This window comes from Ovis canadensis, chromosome 20 (genome assembly GCF_042477335.2).
Source record: "Ovis canadensis isolate MfBH-ARS-UI-01 breed Bighorn chromosome 20, ARS-UI_OviCan_v2, whole genome shotgun sequence".
Classification (NCBI taxonomy): domain Eukaryota; kingdom Metazoa; phylum Chordata; class Mammalia; order Artiodactyla; family Bovidae; genus Ovis; species Ovis canadensis.
The window spans coordinates 57,762,009-57,789,406 of NC_091264.1; the positions used below are offsets into that span (position 1 = coordinate 57,762,009).

Sequence of the window (27,398 nt, forward strand, 5' to 3'; positions counted from 1 at the left end):
GCAGGAACTAAGGAGCCCACGCCAAGAAGCTTTCCACGAGCTTCGTCCCTCCCTCACCTTCCCTCTAAAAGCGCTTTTTAAGGTATGAGCCGCCTGTCTCTTTGCATGGCCCTGCAATAAACCTTTCTCTGCTTCAAACACTAAGATCTCTGTGTTGTCTGGCCTCACCGTGTACTGTTCAGCACACTGACTTGTGTTGTAATAATAAGACGTTTGCCCGAGTTGTTTTGTAGGAACTTGGAGTCAGCTGTGTCTACTTTGAGCTGAGCTGGTTAAGACTGGATGGGACCACCGACCCTTCAACTGGGCTTGTGTGTGTCTGCCCTTTTGAATGTGCAAAGGCCTATAGCTTAATTACACCTGGGCAGAATGACCACTCCACACCTTTTCCCAATCACCTTTCCCTACGTTCCCCGCCTCAGTCCACCTTGACTCTCTATTTTTTAGCCCCAGGCACCCCAAGCCTCTTGCCTTCAGGGAAGGAGTCTGACACTGGTGGTCCCTCTCCCAGCTGCACACCTAGGTGTCTCAGTGTTTGGCTTGATGAGTGTTGAGCAAAACAAACCTGGCTCAGTAACAGTTCCTCTCAAACCCAAAGAGTTGAAAAACCCACTCAGCAGATGCTGCTTACAGGGGGTGTCCCAGAAATCAGTGCTGGACTGTGACAAGGTAAGCAGAGAACGTGTTTATGAACTTTAATAGCTATATTAAAGAGTAATTTTGTCTGTGGAGTCTAAAACGTTGGCGTTAGTTTACCTTGTTTATTAAACTTCATTTTTCATATAATTCATTTTTATAGTGTTTTATCTTAGAGGCAGAATATACAGACTGTGGTCCACCATATATAAAAGCAGAAAGTGAAAGTGAAGTCGCTCAGTCTTGTCCGACTCTTTGCGACCCCATGGACTGTAGCTCACCAGGCTTCTGGGTCCATGGGATTCTCCAGCCAAGAATACGGGAGTGGGTTACCGTTTCCTTCTCCAGAAGGAAACCAGCCCCTTAACTACAACAAACCTAGGAAGTCAGCCTGACTGGTAGCTTTCCTCACAACCCAGGAAGCTTAACAATAACTACTGTTAACAACTGACCTGGGCTTGATTAATAACTTACAGCTTCCCTAACCTGTATCCTTGCTTTCAATTTAATAACTAGGGAAAGCCAGGTACGGCTAACGGGGGATCACACAGGAGGCCCGGCTTCTCATCTACTTGCAGCTCCCCTGTGCCTACAGCCTCCAACGAGAGCACACCTGGAGTCTTCCCCTTTCCCCATTATCAGCCTTTCCCCTCCTGCCTTTGTGTTTCTGCCAAGGGAAAAACGGCAGTGGGGACTCCCTTGTGTAGCAAATTCTCAGGAAGCTGCTTTGCACGTCTCATTTGGTGAGTCATTTTATTTCCAGATACAGGGAAGGTGGTGACAACAAGGCAGAGTCTGCCGCGGCAGACAGATTAAGGAGCACCCTCCTGGGGTTCTGCGATCACCTCCAGAGCAGGGTTAGAAAGAAGCATCCCCGGCACGCACAGACCGGTACAGCGGGAGAAAGGTAGACGCCAAATTCTCCGGACTAGAAATGAGTCGGGGGAGCAGAGCGGTGCCGTAGCGGGCGAGGGGCTTGAATTATTAGTCGTACTTGCCCCTACTCTTTTCCGGGTCTGGGACGCAGTCTACTGCCCTAAGGTGTAGGAGGAGCGACGGCGGTGCTCTCGGCGCATGCGCGCTCTCGGCACTGCCCTCTGACGCCGAGGTAACGTCATGTCCGGAGCGGCGGCGGCGTTCTCGGCGCACGCGCACTCTCGTCACCGCCCCTGACGTCAAAGTGACGTCACACCGGCGGCGGCGGCGGCGGCGTCTCTCAGGCGCGGGAGTTCCTGACGTCTCCCTCCGCCCGGCTGCAGGCCCCCTCAGGTCGCCGCTTACCTGCCGGCCAGTCAGCGTGTCGGGCTTGGGTTCCGCGGCCTCCCCGGACCTCTTAAGTCTCAACCCGGGTGTGTGTTTCTACTCCTAGAGGTGAAGCATGTTAGGGAGAGTGGGACCCGCGGTCTTGGCCTAGGGTGTGTTTCTTTCATCTCCTGTCAGGTGGGCGCCCCTGGCCGGGAAGGAAACTTAAAAATTATGCCTTCCCGGAGGACGCGTTTGCTGTTGCACTGCAGTCGGAGGATGGGGGTCCTTAGATGGCAGACACCGAATCGCCTTGCAGCTGTTTGGATGCTGCTTTTAAATAAATCCCACCTTGTGTAGCGTTTTAATGCTTTGGAATTCAGCTCTTAAAAAACATTTATTTGATCTTAAATGTTCAGAGCCATTTAGACATATTCAATTTGCGCGCACGCCAAGTTGCTTCAACCGTGTCCGATTCTGTGCGACCCTGTGCCCTGTCGCCTTCCAGGGGATTCTCCAGGCAAGAACACGAGTGGGTTGCTCTTTCCTTCTGCAGGGGAGCTTCCCGACCCAGGGATCGAACTTTCATTTCTTATATCTGCATTCGCAGGGGGGTTGTTTTGTTTTGTTTTGTTTTAATAACCACAAGTGCCTCCTGGGAAGCCCAATTTAAACGAATTCTATTTTTTACTGTGCCCCAGGCGACTCAGTGGGTATCTTGTCAGTAAGGAAAAACTTGACTGTCTAGCAATTCAACGCTGCCCTGGTCACATCTAAAAGTTTCTCAAACTTGAGGGTTGTAGTCTTTGCACCAGTGCTTTAAGCACTTGGGTCGTGCAGTGCTACACGTTTTGGAAACTGTGTTACATCCACTCTGTTCTTAAAACACACACCTAATTTATTAGACCATTTCTTGATGACTTCAGTCTACTGAAGGTTATTGTGGAAGAACCTGGAGACTCCTGGACTTTTTGAGTTCTAGTGTCAGATTTTAAGTTATTTTGTCTCCAACTGTGTGGAATTGCTTGTCAACCAGGCTACATTCCTGCCCCTCTTCTGGTTTATAATTTAATGCTTAATCTGTTGTGGGTTTTTAATTTTGACAATTACATTTGATAGAATTGTGTTTAAAGGAAAAGTGAGTGAGGAACTTAGGTTTTTCGGGGTTTTTTTTTTTTTCCTCTTTTTGTAACTTAGTTTCTTGTTTCACAAAACACCCAGTTTAGAAAACATGGCTAAGCCAAAGAAAATTAAAATCATCTGGAATCCTGCTGCCTAAAGATAACCACTGTTAACATTTCAGAATAGTTTACTTTTTAAAATACATACTATTTTTAAAACAAAACCAATTGTATATATTTGGTAGTACACTGTGTGACATTTTGTCTGTTTTCCTATTTCACTTTTTTCTTTGAACATGTTTAATGGCTGCAGAATATACCATTGTGCTAGGTTCTCTAAGTTATGTAGGAATGCTAGGGCATGAACCTTGTGCCATCTGTTTGAGCAGCTCGGGGGACTTCTGTTTCATATCTTGGTTTTGGGCCAAGGTGCATAGGTGAGGTAGTATTAGGGTTATGTAAACAGGAAGGTTTAATATTGAGTCCTATGCAAGGGCAGACCATTTGTCATAGTGTATAAGATTCATGGAAGAGTTGGAGAAAATCATGGAATTTTTCTCAATTCTTATTTTTTGTTTCTAGGCTCACTTTTTTCCCTCCCTATTCTGTCTCTCCAAAAATGAAACATGACTGAGGACTCCCAGAGAAACTTTCGTTCAGTATATTATGAAAAAGTGGGGTTTCGTGGAGTTGAAGAGAAGAAATCATTAGAAATTCTCCTAAAAGATGACCGTCTAGGTGAGTTTTATAAGTTAAACCTATTGATTCTCAGTCATCCCAGATGTTCTGAAGTATTAACTTATAAGATGGCCAAGGACTTGAGTCCCTCACCTTTTGTCAGCTTCCCAAAGCTTTGTGGCTTGTATGGTAGTCCAGTGTTTAAGAGTTTGCCCTCCAGTGCACCGGTTGTGGGTTTGATCTGTGGTTGGGGGTGGGGTTAGGATTCCATGTGCCTTGTGGCCAAAAAACCAAAATGTTAAAAAAAAAAAAAAGAAGCAATATTGTACCAAATTTAAGAAAAACTTAAAAAGTTAAAAAAATTTCCAAAGGTATGTTACCTGCTGTATATGTATTATATATGTATGTTTATTTTATTGATAGAATGATAGGAGAATGGTGTATTTTGGGAGGAGCTAAGGACTTTTCAAGTTTATACTTAGCTGAGTCAGAGTCAGACCTTTTTGAAAGGCCTCTTAAGTTAGTAATATTTTTTCTCTTATTAGACCCATATAATTTCTTAATTTTTAGAGGTGTCATCCTAGCTTCTGGGTAAATTTATAGCAACTCTTGCTGTAATTTTCTCTTATGGAAATACTGAGACTGCATGATGGATTAACATTTTTATTTCTTCTAAGCCAATCATAATAAGGTCTTTAATGTGTCTAATTAAAGTAGGATAAACTGAACCATAGTTAAAAATAGTAGTTTAAATGCACAGAGTGTTTTTTAAAGTTTCAAAAACACTTCCCACCTGATCTTTGATCCTCACTATTCAGTCTGTGCTTTTTACGTATTACAGTTCTCACTTGACAAGTAGGGGAATTGAGGTCCAAGATGTGGTTGAATGTGGTTTATTGGTGAATATGGGAGTTTGCAGGCTGACTGTGCTCCTTGCCAGCGATGTTAATCAGTCCAGTCACTTAATCTCCTCTGAGCTTCAGTTTCTGCATCTTTAAAACGTCGACTACCCAACAAGCTTGCGGTATGAATAAATGAAGTAAGTTCTATAAATAGTAAATACCACTGATGTTATGGTGAATGTAGTAATAAATATGCAAAGTACATCTCCTCCGCTGTGAAACACTGATTGTTTTTGAATAGCTAGTTGGAACACCTGGGCTGGAAATCAGTCTAGTGTTGCCTTTTCTGGATTTGCTCACTGTGCAGCAGCCTTCCTCTGAAGAGATGTCTTACTCTAATTTCAGTGTTAAAAGATAAAATGCGTTTTTACATATCATGATCAGCATGAAAAGCATCTATTTTTTTTTTTTCTTCCTCCAGATATCGAGAAACTTTGTACTTTCAGTCAGAGGTTCCCTCTCCCATCCATGTACCGTGCGTTGGTCTGGAAGGTGTTACTCGGTATGATTCCCAAGAGTTGGGAACTTTTATCTTCAAAAATGTCGAATTGATGGGGTCATTGATATCTTATCAGTCAGAAATAGGATTTTTTTTAGGACGTTTACTGGGCGCTAACCTCAGAGCCAGAGCCTCCCCACTCACTTTGGAAACTCTGGAAGAATGTGACTTCAGCACAGAGCCCTGAGTGTCTCTCTCAGAGCATCAGGGCAGCAGTTCCCAGCCTTTTTGGCACCAGGGACTGGTTTCGTGGGAGACAGTTTTTTTCCACAGACTGGGGTAGGGAGGCTGGCTTCTTGATGATTCAGGTACATTACTTTAATTGTGCACTTTATTTCTAATCAGAGGCCGCTGCTGATCTGACAGGAGGTATGGGTCCACGGCCTGGAGGTTGGGGACCATTGATTTAGGGGCGTTAGAAGAGACAGTGAGGCAGACTTGTTTCCCTGAAACAAGTTACGGGAAGAGCATTGAGCTGGGAGAAAGGAGAACTGGTCTGAGCTTTATTGTCAACTGGGTCACCTTGAAGACCCCACTAGCCCTTTCTCGCTCTTTTTTTTTTTTTTTGTCTGTAAATGAGAATATTGAGTTAATTAACTCCTAGGGTTGAGCTCTTGATTTGTTATTCTATGACTCCCAGCTGTAGAGGTATAACTTCCTAATGAGTGCTATCAGAGTCAAAAAAGGAAGTGTTTGCTTTGAGAGTGTTTACTTTGTTGAAGCACAAATAACTTCCAGTGAAGATGCCTGAGAGAGAAGGAAAAATGACCTTGCTTGGTTTCTTGTGAAAGAAAAAGTATATTAGGTGCCTGAAGTGACTGGCAGCATCCCTTCTGAGTCAAGGATCTTTTTTTTTCCTGTTATCTCTGAGCCTGTTAACACCAAAAATACCTATCCATTACCACCCTCCTTTTCTTTCTTCAAAAAAAAAAAAAAAATCCTGGAATTCCCTTGTGAGGCAAGTATTAGTATTCCAATTTTACCAACGGGGGAAAAAGACTGAGGCTAAATAATTTTCCTGAGGGCTTGTAGCCTGTAAATGGCAGAGCTCAGGTTTGTAGAAGCCTTTTGAAGTTAGGCTGGATTATAGACCTTGTTTTTTTTCCACAATGTACTGTATTTTCAGGACTTGAAAAATCCTTAGAACCAAGTCTGATTATGTAATGAGGCGGTGAGGGAATGCATGCCATGCTGGAGACCACTGACTGCACAGTGCCTTTTCTGTTGTGTATCTTGTCCGTCTTTGTACACTTACATTTCTAGTAGGTGACTGTACAGTTAAAATATAGAGAATTTGTAAAGAAAGATCTGTTTTTCCCAGAGCATTTCTTAAATCTTAGTGTTTCCAGTATCCAGCGAAATAAATGCCTTCTAAGGGTGCCTTTTGGGTGGCAGTGCCTGTAGTGTTTATTTCTGCTGGGAAATAGTGCATCTTAATAACCAATAATGCCTGTGGATTTGTGTGAGATGGACAGTGATACTTTGCAACTGAGTACAAGGCCTGTCGGGCTGCTCATCAACTCTTTTTTTCCTGGCTTGGTTTATTAGGTTCAATTCAGTTCAGTCGCTCAGTTGTGTCCGACTCTTTGCAACCCCATGGACTGCAGCATGCCAGGCCTCCCTGTCCATCACCAACTCCCGGAGTTTACTTGAACTCATGTCCATGAGTCAGTGATGCCATCCAACCATCTCATCCTCTGTTGTCACCTTCATCTCCTGCCCTCAATCTTTCCCAGCATCAGAGTCTTTTCCAGTGAGTCAGCTCTTTGAATCAGATGGCCAAAATATTGGAGTTTCAGCTTCAACATCAGTCCTTCCAGTGAACACCCAGGACTGATCTCCTTTAGGATGGACTGGTTGGATCTCCTTGCAGTCCAAGGGATTCTCAAGAGGTTAAGTCTTCCTTCTTTAGTTACGGTGCAGGGGTTTAGTTGCCTTGTGGCTTGTGGGATCTTAGTTCACCGACCAGGGATCAAACCCACATTCCCTGCATTGGAAAGTGATTCTTAACCACTGGACCACCAGGGATGTCCTGTCTTCCCTGTTCCTGAGGTTAATGCCCTGGAGATTTAGAGCTGCCATGCTGTGGTGGAGTTCTGGTTCTAACATTAAACTGGCACGAAGCTCATCCAAGTTGTGTTTCCCAGAATGTTCTTTAGAATACAGGATCTGTGGTTGTTTGCACCAAAGAGAGCTCCATGATCAAATATACTGGCTAATACTTACACAAGCTTAGTATGTGCTGTGTACTGTGAGTGTTTTATGTATATTAATTTGTTTATTCATCATTACAATTGTGTGACATGGGTGTTACTCTTCCCATTCTTCGGGTGGAAAAACTGAGGCACAGGAAGAGCAAGTAAGTTACTGAGGTTCACCCAGCCAGTTCACTATAGATTCAAACCTGGGAACTTTGACTCCGGAGCTTGTGCTGCAAAATAGTTTCTTTAGGTTTAGTGAAGCCAGAATAAATAAAGATGTTTTTCTTTAGAGCAAAACTTAAAGCCTTAAATTCATTGTTACTGCTTCACAAATCTGTTCAACTCTGGTACCCTTTTTATCACACAGACCTCAAGGGCTCATATTCTGTGCAGAACATTTGGGGAAATGTATAACCATCCCATTTCCCACCTCTGGCAGAGGAGGAAACAAGTGCCAGGAGAGACATCTGAGAGTCCGGGTGTTCTAGTTGATTGAAGCCCCTTCCACTGCTCTTTCCTCCGTGTTTTCTCCATGCCTTTCTTTGTTCTTGCTCCAAAGTCTAAATATATTAATGACTATAGAATGGCATTGAAATGTAAGGTCATTTCATCAGTGAAAATTGGAGGTGTTTGTTCTCGTAAAGGTAGGGTACTTTGTGACCAAGTTTTAGTTGTTGGCAAAGGAAAGGATTTGTCCAGTTTGTGGTGGTTCTGAGATGAAAGGGGCTTGTTGTCAGCCAGGGCTGCCTTGAAACACCATAGACCGAGTGGCTTAAACAACAGTTTACATTCTCACAGTTGTGGAGGCTGGGAAGTCCAAGACCAAGGTGCTGGCTGATTTTGTTCCTGGTGAAGCGTCACCTCCTGGCTTGCACGTGGCCATCTTCTTGCTATGTCTTTGCATGGCAGAGAGAGAGAGCTCAGTTCAGTTGCTCAGTCGTGTCCAACTCTTGGCAACCCCGTGGACTGCAGCACTCCAGGCCTCCCTCTCCATCACCAACTCCCGGAGCTTGCTCAAACGCATGTCCATCGAGTCGGGGATGCCATCCAAACATCTCATCCTCTCTCATCCCCTTCTCCTCCTGCCTTCAGTCTTTCCCAGCATCAAGGTCTTTTCCAGTGAGTCAGTTTTTCACATCAGGTGGCCAAAGTATTGGAGTTTCAGTTTCAGCATCAGTCCTTCCAGTGAATATTCAGGACTGATTTCCTTTAGGATTGACGGGTTTGATCTCCTTGCAGTCTGAGGGACTCTCAAAAGTCTTCTCCAATACCACAGTTCAAAAGCATCAATTGTTCAGTGCTCAGCTTTCTTTATAGTCCAACCCCACATCCATACATGATCACTGGAAAAACCATAGCTTTGACTAGATGGACCTTGTTGGCAGAGTAATGTCTCTGCTTTTTGACAGAGAGCATGCTAATTCCTATGTTCATTTTCCTATAAGGACACCAACCCTATTGTATTAGGGCCTCACCTTGTGATCTCATTTAACCTTAATCATGTCCTAAAGGCCCTGCCTCCAAATACGATCCCATTGGGGATGAACTGTGAGGGGGACAGTTAGCAGACAAGCACAGAATCTGGAGATCGGCTTCTAGGAGCTGAGGGTGGCCCCAAGATGACAACCATAAACTTGAATTAAATCATACTAGTTACAATAATGATTTATCTTGAATTTATGTGGCATATTTATTCAAAGGCTTTATGATGTCATTTCATGCAAAGATGGGCACAATAAAAGACAGAAATGGTATGGACCTAACAGAAGCAAAAGATATAAGAAGAAGTGGCAAGGATACACATAAGAACTATCCAAAAAAGATGTTCATGACCCAGATAACCACGATGGTGTGATCAGTCACCTAGAGCCAGACATCCTCAGATGCGAAGTCAAGTGGGCCTTAGCAACCATCACTACAAACAAAGCTAATGGAGGTGATGGAATTCCAGTTGAGCTATTTCAAATCATAAAAGATGATGCTGTGAAAGTACTGCACTTAATATGTCATCAAATTTGGAAAATTCAGCAGTGGCCACAGGACTGGAAAAGGTCAGTTTTCATTCCAATCCCAAAGAAAGGTAATGCCAAAGAATGTTCAAACTACCACACAGTGGCACTCATCTCACACACTGGCAAAGTAATGCTCAAAATTCTCCAAGCCAGGCTTCAACAGTATGTGAGCCGAGAACTTCCAGATGTTCCAGCTGGATTTAGAAAAGGCAGAGAAACCCAGAGATCAAACTGCCAACATCCGTTGGATCATCGAAAAAGCAAGAGAGTTCCAGAAAAACATCTACTTCTGCTTTATTGACTATGCCAAAGCCTTTGACTGTGTGGATCACAACAAACTATGGACAATTCTTGAAGAGATGGGAATACTAGACCACCTTACCTGCCTCCTGAGAAATCTGTATGTAGATCAAGAAGGAACAGTTAGAACTGGACATGGAACAACAGACTGGTTCCAAATCGGGAAAGGAGTATGTCAAGGCTGTGTACTGTCACCCTGCTTATTTAACTTCTATGCAGAGTACATCATGAGAAATACTGGGCTGGATGAAGCACAAGCTGGAATCAAGATTGCTGGGAGAAATATCAAGAACCTCAGATATACAGATGACACAACCCTTATGGCAGAAAGTGAAGAAGAACTAAAGAGCCTCTTGATGAAAGTGAAAGAGATGAGTGAAAAAGTTGGCTTAAAACTCAACATTCAGAAAACCAAGATTATGGCATCTGGTCCTATCACTTCATGGCAAATAGATGGGGAAACGATGGAAACAGTGAGACTTTATTTTTGGAGGCTCCAAAATCACTGCAGATGGTGACTGCAGCCGTGAAATTAAAAGACGCTTGCTCCTTGGAAGAAAAGTTATGACCAAGATAGACAGTATATTAAAAAGCAGGGACATTACTTTGTCAACAAAGGTCCGTCTAGTTAAGGCTATGGTTTTTCCAGTAGTCATGTATGGATATGAGAGTTGGACTATAAAGATGAGTGCTGAAGAATTGATGCTTTTGAACTGTGGTGTTGGAGAAGACTCTTGAGAGTCCCTTGGACTGCAAAAAGATCAAACCAGTCAATCCTAAAGAAAATCAGTCCTGAATATTCATTGGAAGGACTGATGCTGAAACTGAAACTCCAATATTTTGGCCACCTGATGCAAAGAACTGACTGACTGGAGAAGACCCTGTTGCTGGGAAAGATTGAAGGCAGGAGGAGAAGGGGATGACAGAGGATGAGATGGTTGGATAGCATCACCAACTTGATGGACATGAGTTTGAGTAAGCTCTGGGAGTTGGTGATGGATTGGGAAGCCTGGCATTCTGCAGTCCATGGGGTTGCATAGAGTCAGACTCAACTGAGCGACTGAACTGAATTGATGATGTCATTTTATTTCTCATTGATATCAGTGATGCAGTTGCCATCCAGTTATTGATTGTATTGATATTTAAAACTTATTTTATAGTGTAAATTTCTAGAACAATGTATAGTAACTAAATACTTGTGATTTCTACTCTAATTGTGGTAGGTAGCATCTCATAGGGTTCTTTCATACAGGAGGGGTTCAGATTGGTGCCTCTGTATTTTACTATCTTTATTCCCTGTCCCCCACCCCGGGGCTCTATAGGAATCTTGCCTCCACACCATGAGTCCCATGCCCAGGTGATGATGTATCGCAAGGAGCAGTACTCTGATGTCCTTCACGCCTTGGAAGTCATCCGCTTCATCAGTGATGCCACCCCTCAGGTTGAAGTCTATCTCTACATGCACCGGTTGGAGTCTGGGAAGTTGCCTCGAAGTCCCTCGTTTCCACTGGTCAGTGGTGCTTTTGTTGGACCCTTGGCTCGACTCCTGACTGCTCCATTGGCCAGCCTTTGATCACGTCATGTTTTGCCTTTGAACCTTTCAGTGGCTCTTCTTTGTAGAATGAAAGCATAGCCCTATACAATCTGACCCAGTCTCCCTAATTTTTTAAAATTTTATTTTGAAGAAGTAATTTCAAAGTTACAGAAAAGTTGCAAGATTACTACCAAGAATTCCCATTTAACCTTTATCACAGTTCCCTAGTCATTAACATTTTACCCCACTTGCTTTTGTCATTTTTCCTATATGTGTAGACCTGTTTTTCCCCCAAAGTATTTGAGAATAAGATGTAAATGTAGCATCCCATTATTTCAGATTCTTGCAGTATATGCTTGCTAAAGATGAGAACACTTCCCTTGGTGACCATAGTTCTGTCATCAACACCAAGAAGTTGACATTGATACAGTACTAACATCTCATCTTCACTCCATTTCCACTTGACCAGTTGTCCCAATAATGCCCTTTATCATAAACAATAAATTGGTTCAGAACTTATCAAACTTTCAGCCACTAGTTTACCATTTGTTGATTATTTTTTAAAAAATTTCCTTATGTTTGAACTCTTCAATTTAAAATCATTTTAGATGTTGAGAAAACTTCCATAAAGAGTAGTGTTCACATTTACCTTCACCTAGCATCCTCTATGGAGAAGGCAATGGCACCCCACTCCAGTGTTCTTGCCTGGAGAATCCCAGGGACGGGGGAGCCTGGTGGGCTGCCGTCTGTGGGGTCGCACAGAGTCGGACATGACTGAAGCAGCAACAGTGTCCTCAAATGTTAGGTCTCAGTTGTACTCTGGTTATTTATCAAAACCAGAAACATTCATACAATGCCATGAGCTAATAATCTGTAGCTATTTCGGAAATTTTGCTGACTCACACCAGTGTCCTTTTCCTGGTCCACGATCCAATCGGGGATCTTGCATTACACTTACTTTTAGTTGCCTATAGTCTGGATCAGTCCCTCAGTCTTTGTCTGTCTTTCATGACCTTGCCAGTTTGGAAGAGTACTGGCCAGTAGCGTTTCTCATTTATTTCCTCATGATTGAAGTCTAGTTGTGAATTTTTGGATACTTAACTGCTTTTGCTGCTTTGATCACTCAGTTAAGGCTATGTCTGGGAGGCTTCTCCTGCATGGTTGCTTTTTTTCTCTTTGTAATTAATGAGTGACTTGTCGGGAAGGTACTTTGAGGCTGTGTAAATATCAATCCTTGAATAGTTTTCGCTCTGCTGATTGCCAGATGGTGACCTTCTGACTCCTTCATTCCTTCTGCATTTATTAGATGGCTTTTTGATAAGGAAGAGTTTTCCCTTCTCTCTTATCAGTATGAATTTACAGATTTCTCTTTTATTCAGTGGCCTATAAGTCATTACTGCCACTATTTTGATGTTAACGTTGTCCCAGATTGGCCTAGTGGGAGCCGCGACAGGCTGACTTCTGTGTCGTCTGGACAAGTTCCCATCATTCTGAGCCCTTCCTTACTTTCTGGAGCAAAAAGATACTCCAGGTTCACCTTATACTATTCCCCAAACCTGGAATAATCATCCTTTTATCTTTTTATTTTAATTTTTAAAAATTGTCGTTAGAAACCAAGCACAGGGGGCTAGATGTGCTCTTTGTCCTTGGTGTGTCATTGCTTGTAGGCTCCTTCAGGAGACAGAGCTGGGAAATATACACACACATATGCTTATCACTGTATTAAAAACCGTTAATGCTAATTAATGCTAGTTAATTAATGTTAATGCTAATACTGCCAGTATCACAAGTTCATTCTAGCTCTCACCCTTTCTATACTTGCAGCTTCCTTCTCTGGCAGTTACAATGAAGCTAATGGAAACTTCTTATTTGTATTTATTTCTTTGCTCCTTCCTCTGTAACCAACATAGTCAGCCACATCTTTGGCCCCAGCTTGCAGGCACCAGAGGCCTTGTGGTCATTGACTGCCACTTGGCCTCAGCTTCACAGGCTCCAGCCTGCTTTATAGGCTTGATCTTTGACTGCTCGCTCTAGTTACTAGGATTGCTTATTGTTTATAAAGGGAAGAGAAGGGGTAAGTGGAGGAGGGCAGGCAAAGTAATGACTATAGCTCTTGGGTTTTGGCTGCAATTCACATAGGCATTTTAACTTTTGGCTAAAACAGAGTGAATTGTTATGAATAGGGATTTGTCTGCAAACTATGCTATTCTATATTTTTTTCATGGTGGAGGTAGATTTCAACCTGCTAACAGCAGTGTGAAGCTTTGACTTGCTCTCTCTCTCTTTAAAAGCATTTGTTTTTATTTATTTGGCTATGCTGAGTCTTGGTTGCGGCATGTAGGATCTAGTTCCCTGACCAGGGATCAAACCCGGGCCCCTTGCATTGGAAGCAAGGAGTCTTAGCCACTGGACCACCAGGGAAGTCCCTTTTTCTTTAACTTTTTGAGGTTGCTGTGGGCCCCATGGACAGATCTTATGTTGTTCACTTTGATAAAGTTTATCAAGAGAGAACATCCCAGGAAATAGTTGGAACCCTTGAACGTCTTTAAATCTTATTTCTCATTGACAAAATACAGTTAGTTGATGGTACTACACAAGTTCCTGAACTATGTATGAAGTTAAGTTAGATTATCCATTAGCTCAAGGTCTAAATGTTTCCAGTGGCCTTGGGCAGACATGCTGTCCCAAGTGTTCATTTTAGGCGTGTGTCTCCTTGGCCTCCAAACCCCAGTCAGCTGTATTTTTCTTATCTTTTAATAAGACTGTGTAGCAGTGCTGTACCCACGGCTGGGAACATAGAAGCTGACTTCAGCTGAAGGGCGCTGGTCCTCTTAGCTGCATCTCAGAGTAGCTGGGAGCAGCACTGAGCTGCTGGATTCAGGACCACGAGCCCAGGGCCAGGCGGGAGTCCACGAAAGGAGCCTTTCTGCTGCTCTTGACATGTTGTGGAAAGTTAATAAGTGGAAAGGAGGCCTAAAATGCAATTCTTCTATTAAAATAGGAAGTTTGATTTAACTTGTGACTTCTTAAGAGGAGTAGAAAGAAACTTTTTCTTTTCAATGTTAAAATCCTTTAGCTGTTAAATCCTAGATGAAAACGTAAAGCTTTTAGTATAAGGTGCAGTGATTGAAAACAGATTTTTCAAGTGGATTCCAGTTTTTATGAGACTTCTTTTGAAATTTACTTGGTTTACTTTCATGTTCTGAGTGTTGACACAAGGTTTGAGAAATGCCATTCTTCTGATTCCTAAAATTCTGATTCTAGGGGCAGTTTTAGCTTTATAAGTGCTTAAAGATAGAGCAAAAATTAAAAGATGTGCATGAATACTTTGAAATAAAATGCTTACTAGTCCTTTTGTGGTCATTTTTGCAAATTACCATAGTGACAATAATTGTCTCTATTATTTGTGCTGTTTTATCACATCTGTTTGAAAGGAATTCTCTTCCAGCACTGAGAATACTTTTGGGTGGAGAGTCGTCCTTTGCTTCAGGTTTATGTTGACTCTTTGGGCTTAGCGTTAGAAGCTAGGAAATCCATGAATGTTCAGCCTGAAGCCTGAGTGTTCAGAAGCCACACTGCCTCAGATTCCCTGGTTACTCTTCATCTCCCGTCGGTTGTCTTTTTAGTGATGGACTGGGTGCTTTTGGTCCCACTTTGACTTATTTTGGCTCCTTCAGAATTTAGGCAGTAAGGCTTCATTTTTATTAAAGAATCCTCTATTTTTCTCTTTTGCCTCCTTCTTGAGAGTTATTAATTTTTCAGGAGCCAGAAGATGAAGTATTTCTTGCCATTGCGAAGGCCATGGAAGAGATGGTGGAAGATAGCGTCGACTGTTACTGGATCACGCGATGCTTTGTGAACCAGCTGAATAGCAAGTACCGGGACACTCTGCCCCAGCTGGTGAGGGGTGACATTGTGGCTGTTGTGGGCTGGGGCTGAGCAGTGGTGGTGGGGGTCTTCAGGAAATGCCTTTACCTCCTGGTGGCGCTACAGCCACGAGCGGACCCTCTGGTGGGGGTCAGTAGTAAGAAGCCAGGAAGTGAATATCTCCAGCTTGCTGGGCCAGGCGGTCTCTGTGTGCCTGCTGCAATCACACAGCTTTCCAGGCAGCACAGTGGTAAAAAATCCACCTGCCGACGCAGGAGACCCAAGAGACTTGGGTTTGATCTCTGGCTTGGGAAGATCCCCTGGAGAAAGAGGTGGTCAACCCACTTCAGCAGTTTTCCCTGTAAAATCCCACGGACAGAGAAGCCTGGAGGGCTACAGTCCATGGGGTCACAGAGTCAGACACGACTGAGCGACCGAGTGTATACATACACACACCCTGGTCACACAAAACAGTAATGCATAAATGCATGGCCACAGCTGGATTTGGCCACTGCAGGCTGTGGCTTGCCCACCCCGGCTCTGTAGTATTCTCTATCTGATCTAGAATTTTCGCTTAGTACTGAGGTTTAAGTTCGGCTGTATGTAATGGGAAGCCCAAACAGTAGACGCTTTACTGTCTTCTCTCATGTAAGCAGAAGTCCAGGGGCAAGGCAGCCCAGGGCTGGGACATCCCCCGTGGTATGGGCAGGGACCCGGGTCCCCATCCTGCTCCAGCACTCCTAAGGGTGACGGTCCTCTTCTGATCACGTGATGGTGCTGGAGAGACAGCCCTGACATCTGTGCTCTGGACAGGAAGGGAAGGTAGAGAAGTGCCAAGCCTGGCCAGCCTGCCCCCCTTTACAGACTTCGTTTTGCATGACTGTTAGTGAGGAGGGTGTCCCCAGGTTGGCCCGGTCTGCAGGGGAGCCTGGGGAATGTGGTTGGTTGGTTTTGAGCCGGGCACGCCGTAGTCTCACATTGGAACAGGGACTCCGTTCCTGAGGAAGGAGAGGGGTGTGGACATGAGCTGGGCAGCCGGTGGTCTGCCGCGCTGACTGGGGAATCGAGAGAACCAGCACTTGGGTCATCCTCGTATCAGGGGTCCTTTGCCATTCTCTCTCCTCAGCTTCCCCACCCCCCCCCCCCCATTTCTCTCATTTTATAAAAATGAGTCTTTTTTCTTAAGTCATTGAACTGTCTCATTTAGAAATTCTGCTGAAAGCAGTAACCACGGTGCAGAGTGCAGGGTCAGGTACAGGGCGCAGGCTGGCCACGCCCTGGGGAGCCCCGCTCTACCCCTGTGGCGGGCCAGGCACTGCAGCCCTCAGCTTCCCCGAGCCCTGAACAGGAGTGTTTTCTATGTGTTTCCATTAGGTAAAGTTCGATTCTTAGAATTTTAAAACTTCACTTAATCTCAATAAAGCATGGCGTTGGAGCATATGTGAATGGAATGTTAGCTGCCTAATTCAGTCAGGAGGTCCAAACTTGTACCATGGTTTCATCAGCCTTTCTTAATATTGGAGTGAATGCTATCACATATTGACGGATTGTTTAAAAAATTCATTATTTTTAAGAACACAAATAACAGATACATTCTGGGAGGATGAAATAATCCAAATGAATCCACAGTTGCTGTTGACCTGCCCCCATGCTTCCCCGTCCCCCACTTTCTAAGGTGTAAGCATTGTCACCAGCTTGGTGTGTGTTCGTCTAGACTATTTTTTAAAAATATGTGCTAGGTCTTCATTGCTGTGCCTAGACTTTCTCTAGTTGTGGCGAGCAGAGGTTCCTCTCTAGTTGTGGTGCTGGGACGTCTCATCTGGGTGGCTTCTCTTGTTGTGGAAGCACGGGCTTCCATGCTTGTGGCACTTGGGCCCTAAAGCACTGGCTCAGCGGTTTTGTCCCGGGCTCAGTTGCTCTGTGGCATGTGGAATCTTCGAGGACCAGGGATTGAACCTGCGTCCCCTGCATTGGTGAGTGGATTCTTAGACACTGAACCATCCAGAAGTCCCTTGTCTAAATCATTTCATGTGCATTAGAGTGGATGGCGGTGTGAGTGCATACCCATGGCCATGTGTGTGTGTGTATATATATCTTATACATATTTTTACATATATAATTTTTTAATGTATTATACTGTTCATATGGCCCTATGATTCTTCTTAAAACTTCATGTGTTGAAGTTTTTCCACGTCGCTACACATGGGTGGTTTTCAACCCCGACTTCCTGTTAGTGCCACCTGAGAGTTCTTAACAATGACCAGAGCAGTGAAATCAGAGTCTCCCAGGGTGGGGCCTCAGAATTCTAATTTTTTAAAACTCAGTGATTCTGAAATGAGGCTAGGGTTGAGAGTCATTCATTTAGAACCACTGAAAAAATTCTCATGGGGTGGCAAAGAGTCGGACACAACTGAACGACTGAACTGAACTGAAAAAGTTCTCATAGTCTTTCTTGTTAAGAATTTGCCCTAATTTAGTGTAATGGCTCCATGATGACAGCACTCTCCGTGTATGTGACATGTTCCTGTGTGTGTGTGTGTATGTGTTTCTCTAGGGTGGATTACCTATACATTAAATGCTCTAACGCAACAGACGTATTTAAATGTGTTCACTACCGGGTTACTCACCCAGAGGTTGGACCAGTTTTGCTTCCCCCACCAGTTTGAGATTGCCTGTTTTCCACCCCATTGCCAATAATTGATAGTATCAATCTCTTAAAATTTTGCTGACCTGATACTGAAATGGTAGCCTGTTTTAATTTCCATTGCCTTAATTTTGAGGGAAGCTAAGCAGCTTTGGAGGTATGTTTCTTGGTCATATTTGTCTACCTTTCTATTTTGTGTGCATCTTTCCATTTTGGGTAAGAATTATTGCTATATGCTGCATGTTTATGTAAGTTAAATATTTTCTCTGAAAATATTTCTTGCTGTTGTATAAAGATATGAAGGTGATACTATTAGTTTTATCAGTATTTTTTTTTCTTTTGTATCTTCGTTAGAAAGGCCTTTCTAATGCCAAGGTTTTTTTTTTAGAAAGCTTCTAACTTTTAAAAAATTTTTGAACATTTTAAATTTTAGTCCTTTAGCTGGTGAGGGGCTGAATCTTTGTGACTGGTATGAGATGCAGACATGACTGTTCGTTTTGTTGTGAACTGCAACGTAACTTCAGCCAGCAAGCGCCCCACTGCCCTCTCCCCTCTCCCTGCTCTGGTTAAGCTCTAACAGCTTTGCACAGTGATGTTAATCAGTTCAGTTGCTCAGTCGTGTCTGACTCTTTTGAGACCCCATGAACTGCAGCACTCCAGGCTTCCCTGTCCTTCACCATGTCCCAGAGTTTGCTTAAACTCATGTCCATTGAGTTGGTGATGCCATCCAACCATCTCATCCTCTGTCGTCCCCTTCTCCTCCTGCCCTCAGTCTTTCCCAGCATCAGGGTCTTTTCTAGTGAGTTGACTCTTCACATCAGGTGACCAAAGTATTGGACATTCTGATGAATATTCAGGGTCGATTTCCTTCAGGATTGACTGGTTTGATCTCCTTGCAGTCCACGGGACTCTTCAAGAGTCTTCCCCAAAACCACAGTTCTGTATCACTCTCTAAAAACTTATTGATATGTCATAGGTCAATAACGTTTGCATAAGAAAAGACGTACTGATGATACCTCCAATCAATAACGTGTAAAGAAAAGAATTTTAGAACCAGCAAGATACTCAGTGTCCTTATGTCCCCTAAACCTTAATTTCATCATCATAAAAAATGATTTTTCACAAGTACATTATTGTGTCTAGGACATAGTTTTTAATAGTTGCAAAAGTTCTTTTTAAAAGTTCAGAATGTATTAATATAAGAAAAGCTACATTTCCTTTGTGTTGCTATTTCATGTAGCCATCAAGTGACTTAAAAAAACTTTTAATGTTTTTTAAAAATTTATTTATTTGGCTGTGCAGGGTCTTTAGTTGTGGGGTTATGGGGTCTTTTAGAGCCTTTTAGGAGATATTTTCATACCATTTTTTTTTCCCTGCCCTTATTTAGGTGGTTATATGCTTTTTCTCCTTAGGTTGTTAATGTTATTGCATTGTTTCTATACATAAATTTTCTTTCATTTCTTTTTTAAAAAAACTACTTGGCTGTGCCAGGCATTAGTTGTGGCGTGTATGATTCTAGTTCCCTGACCAGGGATTGAACCCTAGCCCCCTGCATTGGAAGTGCAGGCTTGGCTGCTGGGCCATCATGGAAGTCCCAACTTAATGCTTAAAGTCAGGTTTTTAAAAAAATTCTTTAGTTAAACCTTGTTAAATCTAGCTTGAAATTTTTGTTGTTGTTGTTGTATATTAGATCTCTTCTGCCCAGTTTTTTGTTAGAGTTTCTGTAATCTTGTCTGTCATCTTTTCAGATTTTTGTGGTTTTTACCAAGTTTGTTATCGCAAAGCATATGTTGCTTCATAATCCTAGGGAAATGTGCATGAGATGCACAGTGATAGACTTGTGACATCCAAAGAATATTTCTGGCGATGACGCCTTTATGTTGTAGTGTTCTGATTTATAGGAGAGGAGAGCTTTCCTCTCCATCAAACTTTCCTCTCCAAGACCTTTTGGAAGGTCTTTTTGATGAGGCCCCTGATTGCCAACGAAAGTAGAGGCCAGCTTCAGTGGTGTGATGTGGGAAGCCTCTGTTAATCTCTCTTCAGATCAGACTGTCTTTAAGCCATCTCAGTCTTGGCTGTGTTCAGTCATTAAAGGGTTTTTTTTTTTTTCCCCTCGCCAATGACACAATTTTTAAAAGCTGTCCTAAAGAGAGGGTTTTTTTGTTTTTTTTTTTCTTCCTCTTAAACAACACTATTAGCAGCCTCTTTCTAAGTTTAGTATAAATTCCTCGGTTAAATCTCTTTTGTCAGATTTTGCCTTTTGTTGAGGTGTGCTTTCTTTTCTTTTTTTGTAAAGATTTATTCATTTATGCCTGTGCTGGGTCTTGTTCCTGCATGCAGGCCCTCACTAGCTGCAGTAAGCGGGGGCTACTCTTCGCTGCGGTGTGCAGGCTTCTCATTGTGGTGGCTTCTCTGGTTGCAGAGCACGAGCTCTAGGTGCGTGGGCTTCAGTAGTTGCAGCATGCCGGCTCAGTTAGCGTGGTGCATGGGCTTAGTTGCCCCGCGGCACGTGGAATCTTCCCAGACCAGGGATCGAACCGTGTCCCCCGCATTAGCAAGTGAACTCTTTACCATTGAGCAACCAGGGAAGGCCACTTTATTTTCTTAAAGTAAGAATTGAAGGTCATGGAAATATTGGAAATAACCTAAAAGTTTTACAGGAAAGTATAAAATCGGCTGCTTCCCAGGTGACGCTAGTGGTAAAGAACCCGCCTGCCAATAGGTGAGAAACGTGAGTTCAGTCCCTGAATGGGGAAGTTCCCCTGGAGGGGGGCATGGCAGCCCACTCCAGTGTTCTTGCCCGGAAAATCCCATGGACAGAGGAGCCTGGTGGGCTACAGTCCATGGGATCACAAAGAGTTGGACATGACTGAAGCAACTTAGCATACACACAAAAATAAAATTATCACATCTACCATTTGCTGTGTCCTCAAAATGTCAGTGTAAATGTCATCTTCCACTAAAAGAAAAAAGCACACGTGGATATGTATTTATAGTCACGCTGTCAGATTTAGCACTCGCATCTGACACACATTTCTCTTCACCCTGCTTTTTTTTTTAACCTGATTATGCCATGAGCAGTATATAGAGACATTCCTTATTCTGTTCGTGGCTGCATACCACTCCATTCTAGATTATTCAGCCCTTCTTTAGTGTTGGCTGTTTGAGCTATTTCCAGTCTTTTGTTGTTACACCATGTTACAGGTGAATAGCTTTGTGCATGTATCCTTTAGTATATTTGGGGGGTAGACTCTGTGGAAATGAATTGACTAGATCACATGTTACTAAGTAACACGTTACTTAGGTTTTTTCAGATTCCCCTCTGTAGCACTCATACCACCCTTTTGCATCCTCCTGACCAACAGATGCGGACGCCTGTTTCCCTGTAGCCCCGCTGACCTGATGGTGTTCTTGCCAGCCTGATAGGTGAGAAGAGATGCCTCAGGATAGTGTGAGGTCGCGTTTGTTTTGTTCTAGCCAGCTTGAGCATCTTTTTATATGGGTTAGAGCCATTTGCGTTTTCTCTTGTAGAGTTTTTGGCTTTTTTCTTTTTTAGAAGCTCCTTTATGTAGGGCTTTTGACCCTTTAAGCGGGATCAGATATTACTCTGTGGCCCTTTTTGCTCAGCCAAGTCGTGTCCCTGCTCATCGTGGGCCAGCCAATCATCAGCTCTCTTGGGAAACTGGTTCTGGGTTAAGATTTCCACCTGGATGTGCCCAGCGTCTCCTGCTCATTCCCATGGTAGCTTTATTGCAGCGTGTCGTAGTCAGCCCTTTGCAGGTCTGTCCCAACCAGCTTGGAAGCTCCTTGGAGGCAGGGTTGCTGCCTTTACCTTTCACTCCCTTTCTCTATGGAGCACAGTGTCCAGCTGCAGTGGATATTGTAAGGGTCATGAATTGCCTCTTTGGTGGAAGTAGAGGTGCAGATGTTAGGTTGGCTGAAAAGTTTGGGTTTTTCCATAAGCCTGAACGAGCTTTTGGCCAACCCAATATTTAGTTGAAAACTAACAATATTTGCGTTTGTGTGGGTTATACATTGATCTGGTTCTGTCCTTCTGGATGGAGAGTGCAGGCTTGAGGGTTTGACCTGTAGGGTCCATGCTTTGCCAGAGGACCCTGTGAGTACAGCAGTCCTGTCTGGGAGCCAGCTCTGGTAGCTCCCAGTCTTCCAGTGTTGGCTGCTGTGGAACCTTCCGTGGGAGAGGCCTCCAAATGGGACCCTGGAGCTTTGTTCCCCTGTGTTCCTCCTGTCTGCCTGGAGTTCTCATGCACACCTTGCTGGGGACAGCGCTCCTCCTCCGGATGCACCTGTTGTCTGACCCTCCCTGCCAAGTGCAGTGTGCTCCACGGGGTCAGCCAGGGTTGTGACTGGTGACTGCTGGGTCCTGTTCATTTCCTCTCTCCCTAGTTCCCTCTCTGCACCTAGTCCCGCCATGTGTCTTTGGTCTTAGCCTGCTTCTTTCTGTGAACCTATAATCTCCTGCCCTGGAGTAGCCAGCACATGGACCTTTCTTGGCCCTCCAGATCAACTGAATTTAGCTCTGGACTTTTGTCTTAGGTTGTTGAATCTGCTTAGCACAATTAGGACTAACCAGCGTGACTTAACTGTTCCTTAGCTGGAGACTGCCCCAGAAAAACCACTCCGTCCTGGACAGTTGGTTACTCTGGTTAGTTAGTGCTGATCTGGGAGACTGCGGCATCACCAGTGGCTTGAATGAGTCTGAAGCTTTGTTTCCTAGCACTTCTTGCTTTCAGTATGTATACTTTTTCATCACAGCCTATAAGGTATGGTAACATTAAGTCACAGGAAGTGAGTAATCTCTTCCTCTTCGATCATTAGCCAAAGGCTTTTGAACAATACTTGAATCTGGAAGATAGCCGACTGCTGAGTCACCTGAAGGCCTGCTGTGCAGTGTCCACACTTCCCTACGAGCTGTGGTTCAAGAAGTGCTTTGCCGGGTGCTTGCCTGAGTCCAGCTTACAGAGGCAAGTGTTTCTTTCAAATATGACTGAAAGCACAGAGTCAGAAAAATCCCATTTTTGTTGTTGTTTTTTTTTAACGTGATCATCTCGGAAGATAAATTTGCTTTAGAACCATGCAGTTATTTGATGCTAACTTCTCCAGCAGCTGACATAGCAACTGGTGATTTTGCGTATTATGTATACAATTAGAAGTGTTAGAAATATTGAGTATTAAATATAAAAAATGTTAGGATATATGGTTAGAGAAATTGAAGGGCCTCAATGTGTTAGATGCTGTTGAATATTCACATCTGAAGTAGTCTCCAGGAGTATATATGGATGTGGACTTTTCCAGAAATGGAGCAGATCCTAGAGAAAGATGTTTATTTCATAGACCCCTTATGACATCACTAAACTAGCTGAAGGTTAGACTGTAGACTCAGACTCAGCTCTTCCATCAATTTCAGGTGTGTTATGGGTATTTTGGAGTCCCGTCTTGCTCCCTCCAGGACTTAACACTTGAGGAAAAAGGCAAGACATAAAGAATATTACAGGACAGTGCTTAGTTAGCATATTGAGAATGATATTGACTATAAGAGCTATTGGAGTTATCAGAACAATGATTTTAGAGTATATTTAATTTAGAGTATATTTAATAGCTAGCTCCTTAATTAAGGAATTTACTGGAAAATGAAATTGAATTTCATATTTCATTTCCTCTTTTGTTCTTGTTCCCTAGTATGTAACGGTTATCTTAGCATTACCAAATGTTAAACTTGAAGCTTTGGTTTTTAGGAACTTCCTGCCCTAAAATGTCAATTTTGAGATATTAATTGGAGGATGTCTTCCCGGAGGACAATGTCCTCATTAGCTCTTCTCTGAAGCTTATGTAGTCAGCCATCTGTCTCCACAGTTGCACATCTCTGGAGTTAGCCGATCCCAGATCCTGGGCTGTGTTTACACTTGTGGCTGGTCGAATCCTTGGTTGTGGAATCTGTGGATGCAGGGGGCTGACTGCACCACCTCACTTTATATGAGGGACTTGAGCCTCCACGGATCTTGGTATGCACAGCAAGTGAGCCCATGAACCACTTCCCTGGGGATAGTGAGGGATGATGGTACATAAAAGAAAATGTAATTTGATTTAATTTTGAAACTTGAGCTGTTTAGGTGTAAACATCAACTTCAGACTTGTAATTTGATTACATCTTTCTTTCATAGGATTTGGGATAAAGTTGTAAGTGGATCCTGTAAGATACTAGTTTTTGTAGCTGTGGAAATTCTTTTAACCTTTAAAATTAAAGTAATGGCGCTGAACAGTGCAGAGAAGATAACGAAGTTTCTGGAAAACGTAAGTGTGCTTTGCTTCACTTGAACTTTGACTCTAGAAAGGAATTCAGTTTACCAAGCCAGATTTTTCTATGGCATTAAATTATTTCAGAGACAGTATAATATATTTTTGCATTATAAGAAGTGATTTTTCCATGGTATAAGTTTCAGCTTGGTCGGTGGATTATAGCCCACCTATAGGTGGATTATAGCCCCTATATCCTTTGTTTGGGGGTCACTGTTCTGAGCAGCAGGTCTGTCTCCATGAGTGTGTGTAGTGTGTACCTGGGGCCAGAGTGACCACTAGCAGGCCGTCAGGAAACAAGGAGGTGAGATCTGTCGCTTTAGGACGAGCGATCCCCGTTAGTGGAAAAGGAATGTTCTCGGGGATTTTGCTCATAAGCCCTTTCATTTCTGTTCCTGTGTCTGGTGGAGTCCCAGTTGAATTTGTTAATGTGCTGAAGTGTAAACTTGAGCATGTTGAAAAAGGTCTGAATGAATCTGTTTTTCCCTATCTTTGTATCTTAGAATACCCTTAACCAGGCAAGAAGAGGTCAAAATAGAGAGAGACTCAAGCTTGACTGAATTTCACTGGACCCGAAATCTATTTTAATCAGTCAGTGTTAACAGTTGAACAGTGGCCCAGTAGATAAGTGCTTAGTGAGTGTGTGTTGGATCAAAGAGCCCTCTTCGTTGTAATAAATAGTGGCACACACTGCCAGGGCCCCTGCTAAATACTTTTTTGTGAATTACCTCCTGTAACCCTGTAAAGAGCCCTGTGAAGTGGGGCTATCATTTGCCTCATCCCAGATATGGGGATCTGAACCCAGGGAGTGTAGGTAGCCTGCCCAGGGCTCCACAGGGAGTGGGCAGGGCAGGATTCGAACCCAGGTGGGTGACACCACACCCCTCAGTGTGGCCTCGGGGGGTACGTGACACGCATCTGGCAGCAGCCGCCCATGCAATCACTTTCTGAAAAGCAGCGAAAACTCCAGTGGACACAAGTTTTATGCCACAGTGAATGAGAGAGAGGATGAAGTCAGAATCATGCCTTTCAGAGTCTGTCTGCTTGTTCACAGATCCCCCAGGACAGCTCGGACGCTATCGTGAGCAAGGCCATCGACTTATGGCACAAACACTGCGGGACCCCAGTCCACTCTGCCTGAACATTCCCGACGTTGTGGACAGCAGCCAGGCCTGCTCAGCGCCTTTATTTTTTCCCCTTTGGGACGTGACCTACTGAACTGATAATAGGGTTCTTGCTTTGGTGCTCGAAGTGTAATTGTTTTTCCAGTAAAATTGCTTAAGATAATGTCACTGTGGAGTCACTGTGTTGTGGAATGGCATCTTCTGGTTATATAGAAATACAGGATTCAACTCTGAATAGCATTTAGGAAAACGTTAATGGAGGTGTAGTCTATTTACAATGTTGTGTTAATTTCTGCTGTATAACAAAGTGATTCAGTTGTATATACGTATATATTCTTTCTCGTAATCTTTTCCTTTATGACTTAGCACACGATATTAAAGATAGTGCTATGCAATAGGACCTTCTTGTTCTGAACAGTACTTCAAAAGGGTTGTTGGAAATAGCTCTCAGCTTGTAAAGCAGTTGAGTCAGGGTGGGTGGGTGCTTCAGTGAGCTGTGTGTAACCAGGCCTGCCCTGCTGCACTTTAATTAGCACCAAGCTAGTTACTTTCTAAGGTCCATTTCTGGAACAAAGAACAACTTCCTTTTATTGATGACTTTTGTTGATGCAGTACCTGTTGAAATCTAAGCTGACTTTCTAAATCTTTTGAAATCTAAATCTACTTTCTGATACTTTTGCTAGGTTGGTTTAAATAAAGGCCTTATTATGTTTTTTTCCCTCTTTGTGCTAGTTGGGATGAAATATTACTGAACATAAATGTGTCTACATATACCTGCTGAGAGAGGGCTTGTTGATGCTTTGCTGGAACCATGCTTTTTCTTGATGGGTCATTAGATGTAGGGTGGGCGTCAGAGGACTCTGCCACCCCAGTAGGCACAGTGGAAAGGGCAAGTTCCGGTATATAGCTGGGTGGGTGTCAGAGGACTCTGCCACCCCTGCAGGCACAGTGGAAAGGGCAGGTTCCGGTATATAGCTGGGTGGGCGTCAGAGAGGACTCTGCCACCCCCGCAGGCACGGTGGAATGGAGCAGGCTCCGGTTAATAGCTTAACGCCTCCGCCACAGCCATGGTGTCCCCTGATGGTAACTTGATGGTTGGACAGTTGCAGGCTTTGAGACGGGGCCCTTTGTCTGAGACTGACTCATTCAGCTGCCAGACCTGCAGGAGCCCGAGTGGTGAGTTAGGTCCTCCACCCCCACAAGGAGGAGGAGATGAAACTATGAAGCCGTCACTCTGAGAGTTGAGTCCCTGCCTGACGTGTTCAGAGTTGTTCAAACCGAGTGGCGCTTGTGACAGTAACATATTCAAGAGTATTGAATTTCTTTTTTCTTTTGAACTTTTTATTTTGTGTTGGGGTATAGCCAGTTAATATTATGTTGTGACCGTTTCAGGTGAACAGCAAAGGGCCTCAGCCATACATGCACGTGGGTCCACTCCCCGCAGCCTCTGTCCCCTCCAGGCTGCCATGTAATGCTGAGCAGAGTCCCCTGTGCTCTCCTCTAGGTCCTTGCTGGTCATCCACTTCTCATATAGCAGTGTGTACGTGTCCGTCCCAAATGCCATACCTATCCCTTCCTGCATCCTTACTCCCCTGGCAACCGTAAGTTCGTTTCATAAGTCTGTGAGTCTTAACAGTATTTAATTTTTTAAAAACACTCATAAGAAAACTTCCTGAAGCAAACTCTGCTTACAGCTAATACTTTACATTTATCCAGTGATCGCCTCTGCCCCTGAAGAACTTTGACTCCAGCAGGGGACGTGAGCAAAAGTGCGTGAGAAGGAGTTCCTGCCGTCGTCGTCTGCTGGCTAGTGAGTGAACGTGGGGCTTGAGTGAAATCCACGGAAAAGTCATAGACGTTTCACTTCCGTCTCATTCATGAGCCCCGTACCATTACAAACCATATAAGTTTGTACAACTTTTCAGTAGAATAAAGATTATAAATAAAGTCGAGTGATGTCAGTGAGTCCCAGCTCCAGAAAGGAGGAGCGTCCTCCCCACAGGAGGGTGGTCGAGGTAAGTGCTCCTGCCTCCTCACCGCAGCGCTGGGAGAAGGGGGCGCAGGCCCGCAGAGCAGGGGGCGCGGTGGGGAAGGGGGTGCCTGGGGCTCCGGGGGAGGAGGGGGCTCCAGGGGCTGGGGTTCCTCTGAAAATTCTGGTGAGAGTCTCAACAAGTGGAAAGGGAAGACAATGGCCCTACTGCTAAGGGGTCAAAATCAAATGCTCTGCAGGTATATTCTGTCCAGCCCTGTTTGGTAAAGCCTTGCCTGCTATATAGGGTGTCATTTTGGGCTGTAGGGTTTGGTTTGTTTTTTGAATCAATCG

General features: G+C 43.9%; 1 protein-coding gene across 12 annotated transcripts; it reads left to right on the top strand.

Annotated features, from left to right (window-relative positions):
- Window positions 1–1,352: 1,352 nt before the first annotated feature.
- On the top strand, window positions 1,353–25,797 carry TBC1D7 (TBC1 domain family member 7). 12 transcript variants are annotated; one of them, XM_069563024.1, is made up of 8 exons: window positions 1,353–1,543; window positions 3,582–3,737; window positions 5,001–5,081; window positions 10,914–11,101; window positions 14,888–15,025; window positions 22,476–22,621; window positions 23,819–23,948; window positions 25,006–25,797. In XM_069563024.1, the coding sequence occupies exons 2-8, from the start codon at window positions 3,626–3,628 to the stop codon at window positions 25,090–25,092; spliced, it is 882 nt and encodes a 293-aa protein (XP_069419125.1). In that variant the 5' UTR covers window positions 1,353–1,543; window positions 3,582–3,625; the 3' UTR covers window positions 25,093–25,797. The 12 variants fall into 12 exon arrangements, with proteins under 12 accessions (XP_069419125.1, XP_069419126.1, XP_069419129.1 ...); XM_069563022.1 differs by lacking the exon at window positions 1,353–1,543 and adding an exon at window positions 1,759–2,051; XM_069563021.1 differs by lacking the exon at window positions 1,353–1,543 and adding an exon at window positions 1,799–2,007.
- Window positions 25,798–27,398: the final 1,601 nt, after the last annotated feature.

Excerpts from the sequence above, each read along its gene's own strand:
- TBC1D7 (XM_069563024.1), top strand. The coding sequence starts at position 3,626 with ATGACTGAGGACTCCCAGAGAAACTTTCGTTCAGTATATTATGAAAAA. Across the intron at positions 5,082-10,913 it reads GGTCTGGAAGGTGTTACTCG|GAATCTTGCCTCCACACCAT; the intron begins GTATGATTCCCA and ends GGGGCTCTATAG. Across the intron at positions 22,622-23,818 it reads CCTGAGTCCAGCTTACAGAG|GATTTGGGATAAAGTTGTAA; the intron begins GCAAGTGTTTCT and ends TTTCTTTCATAG.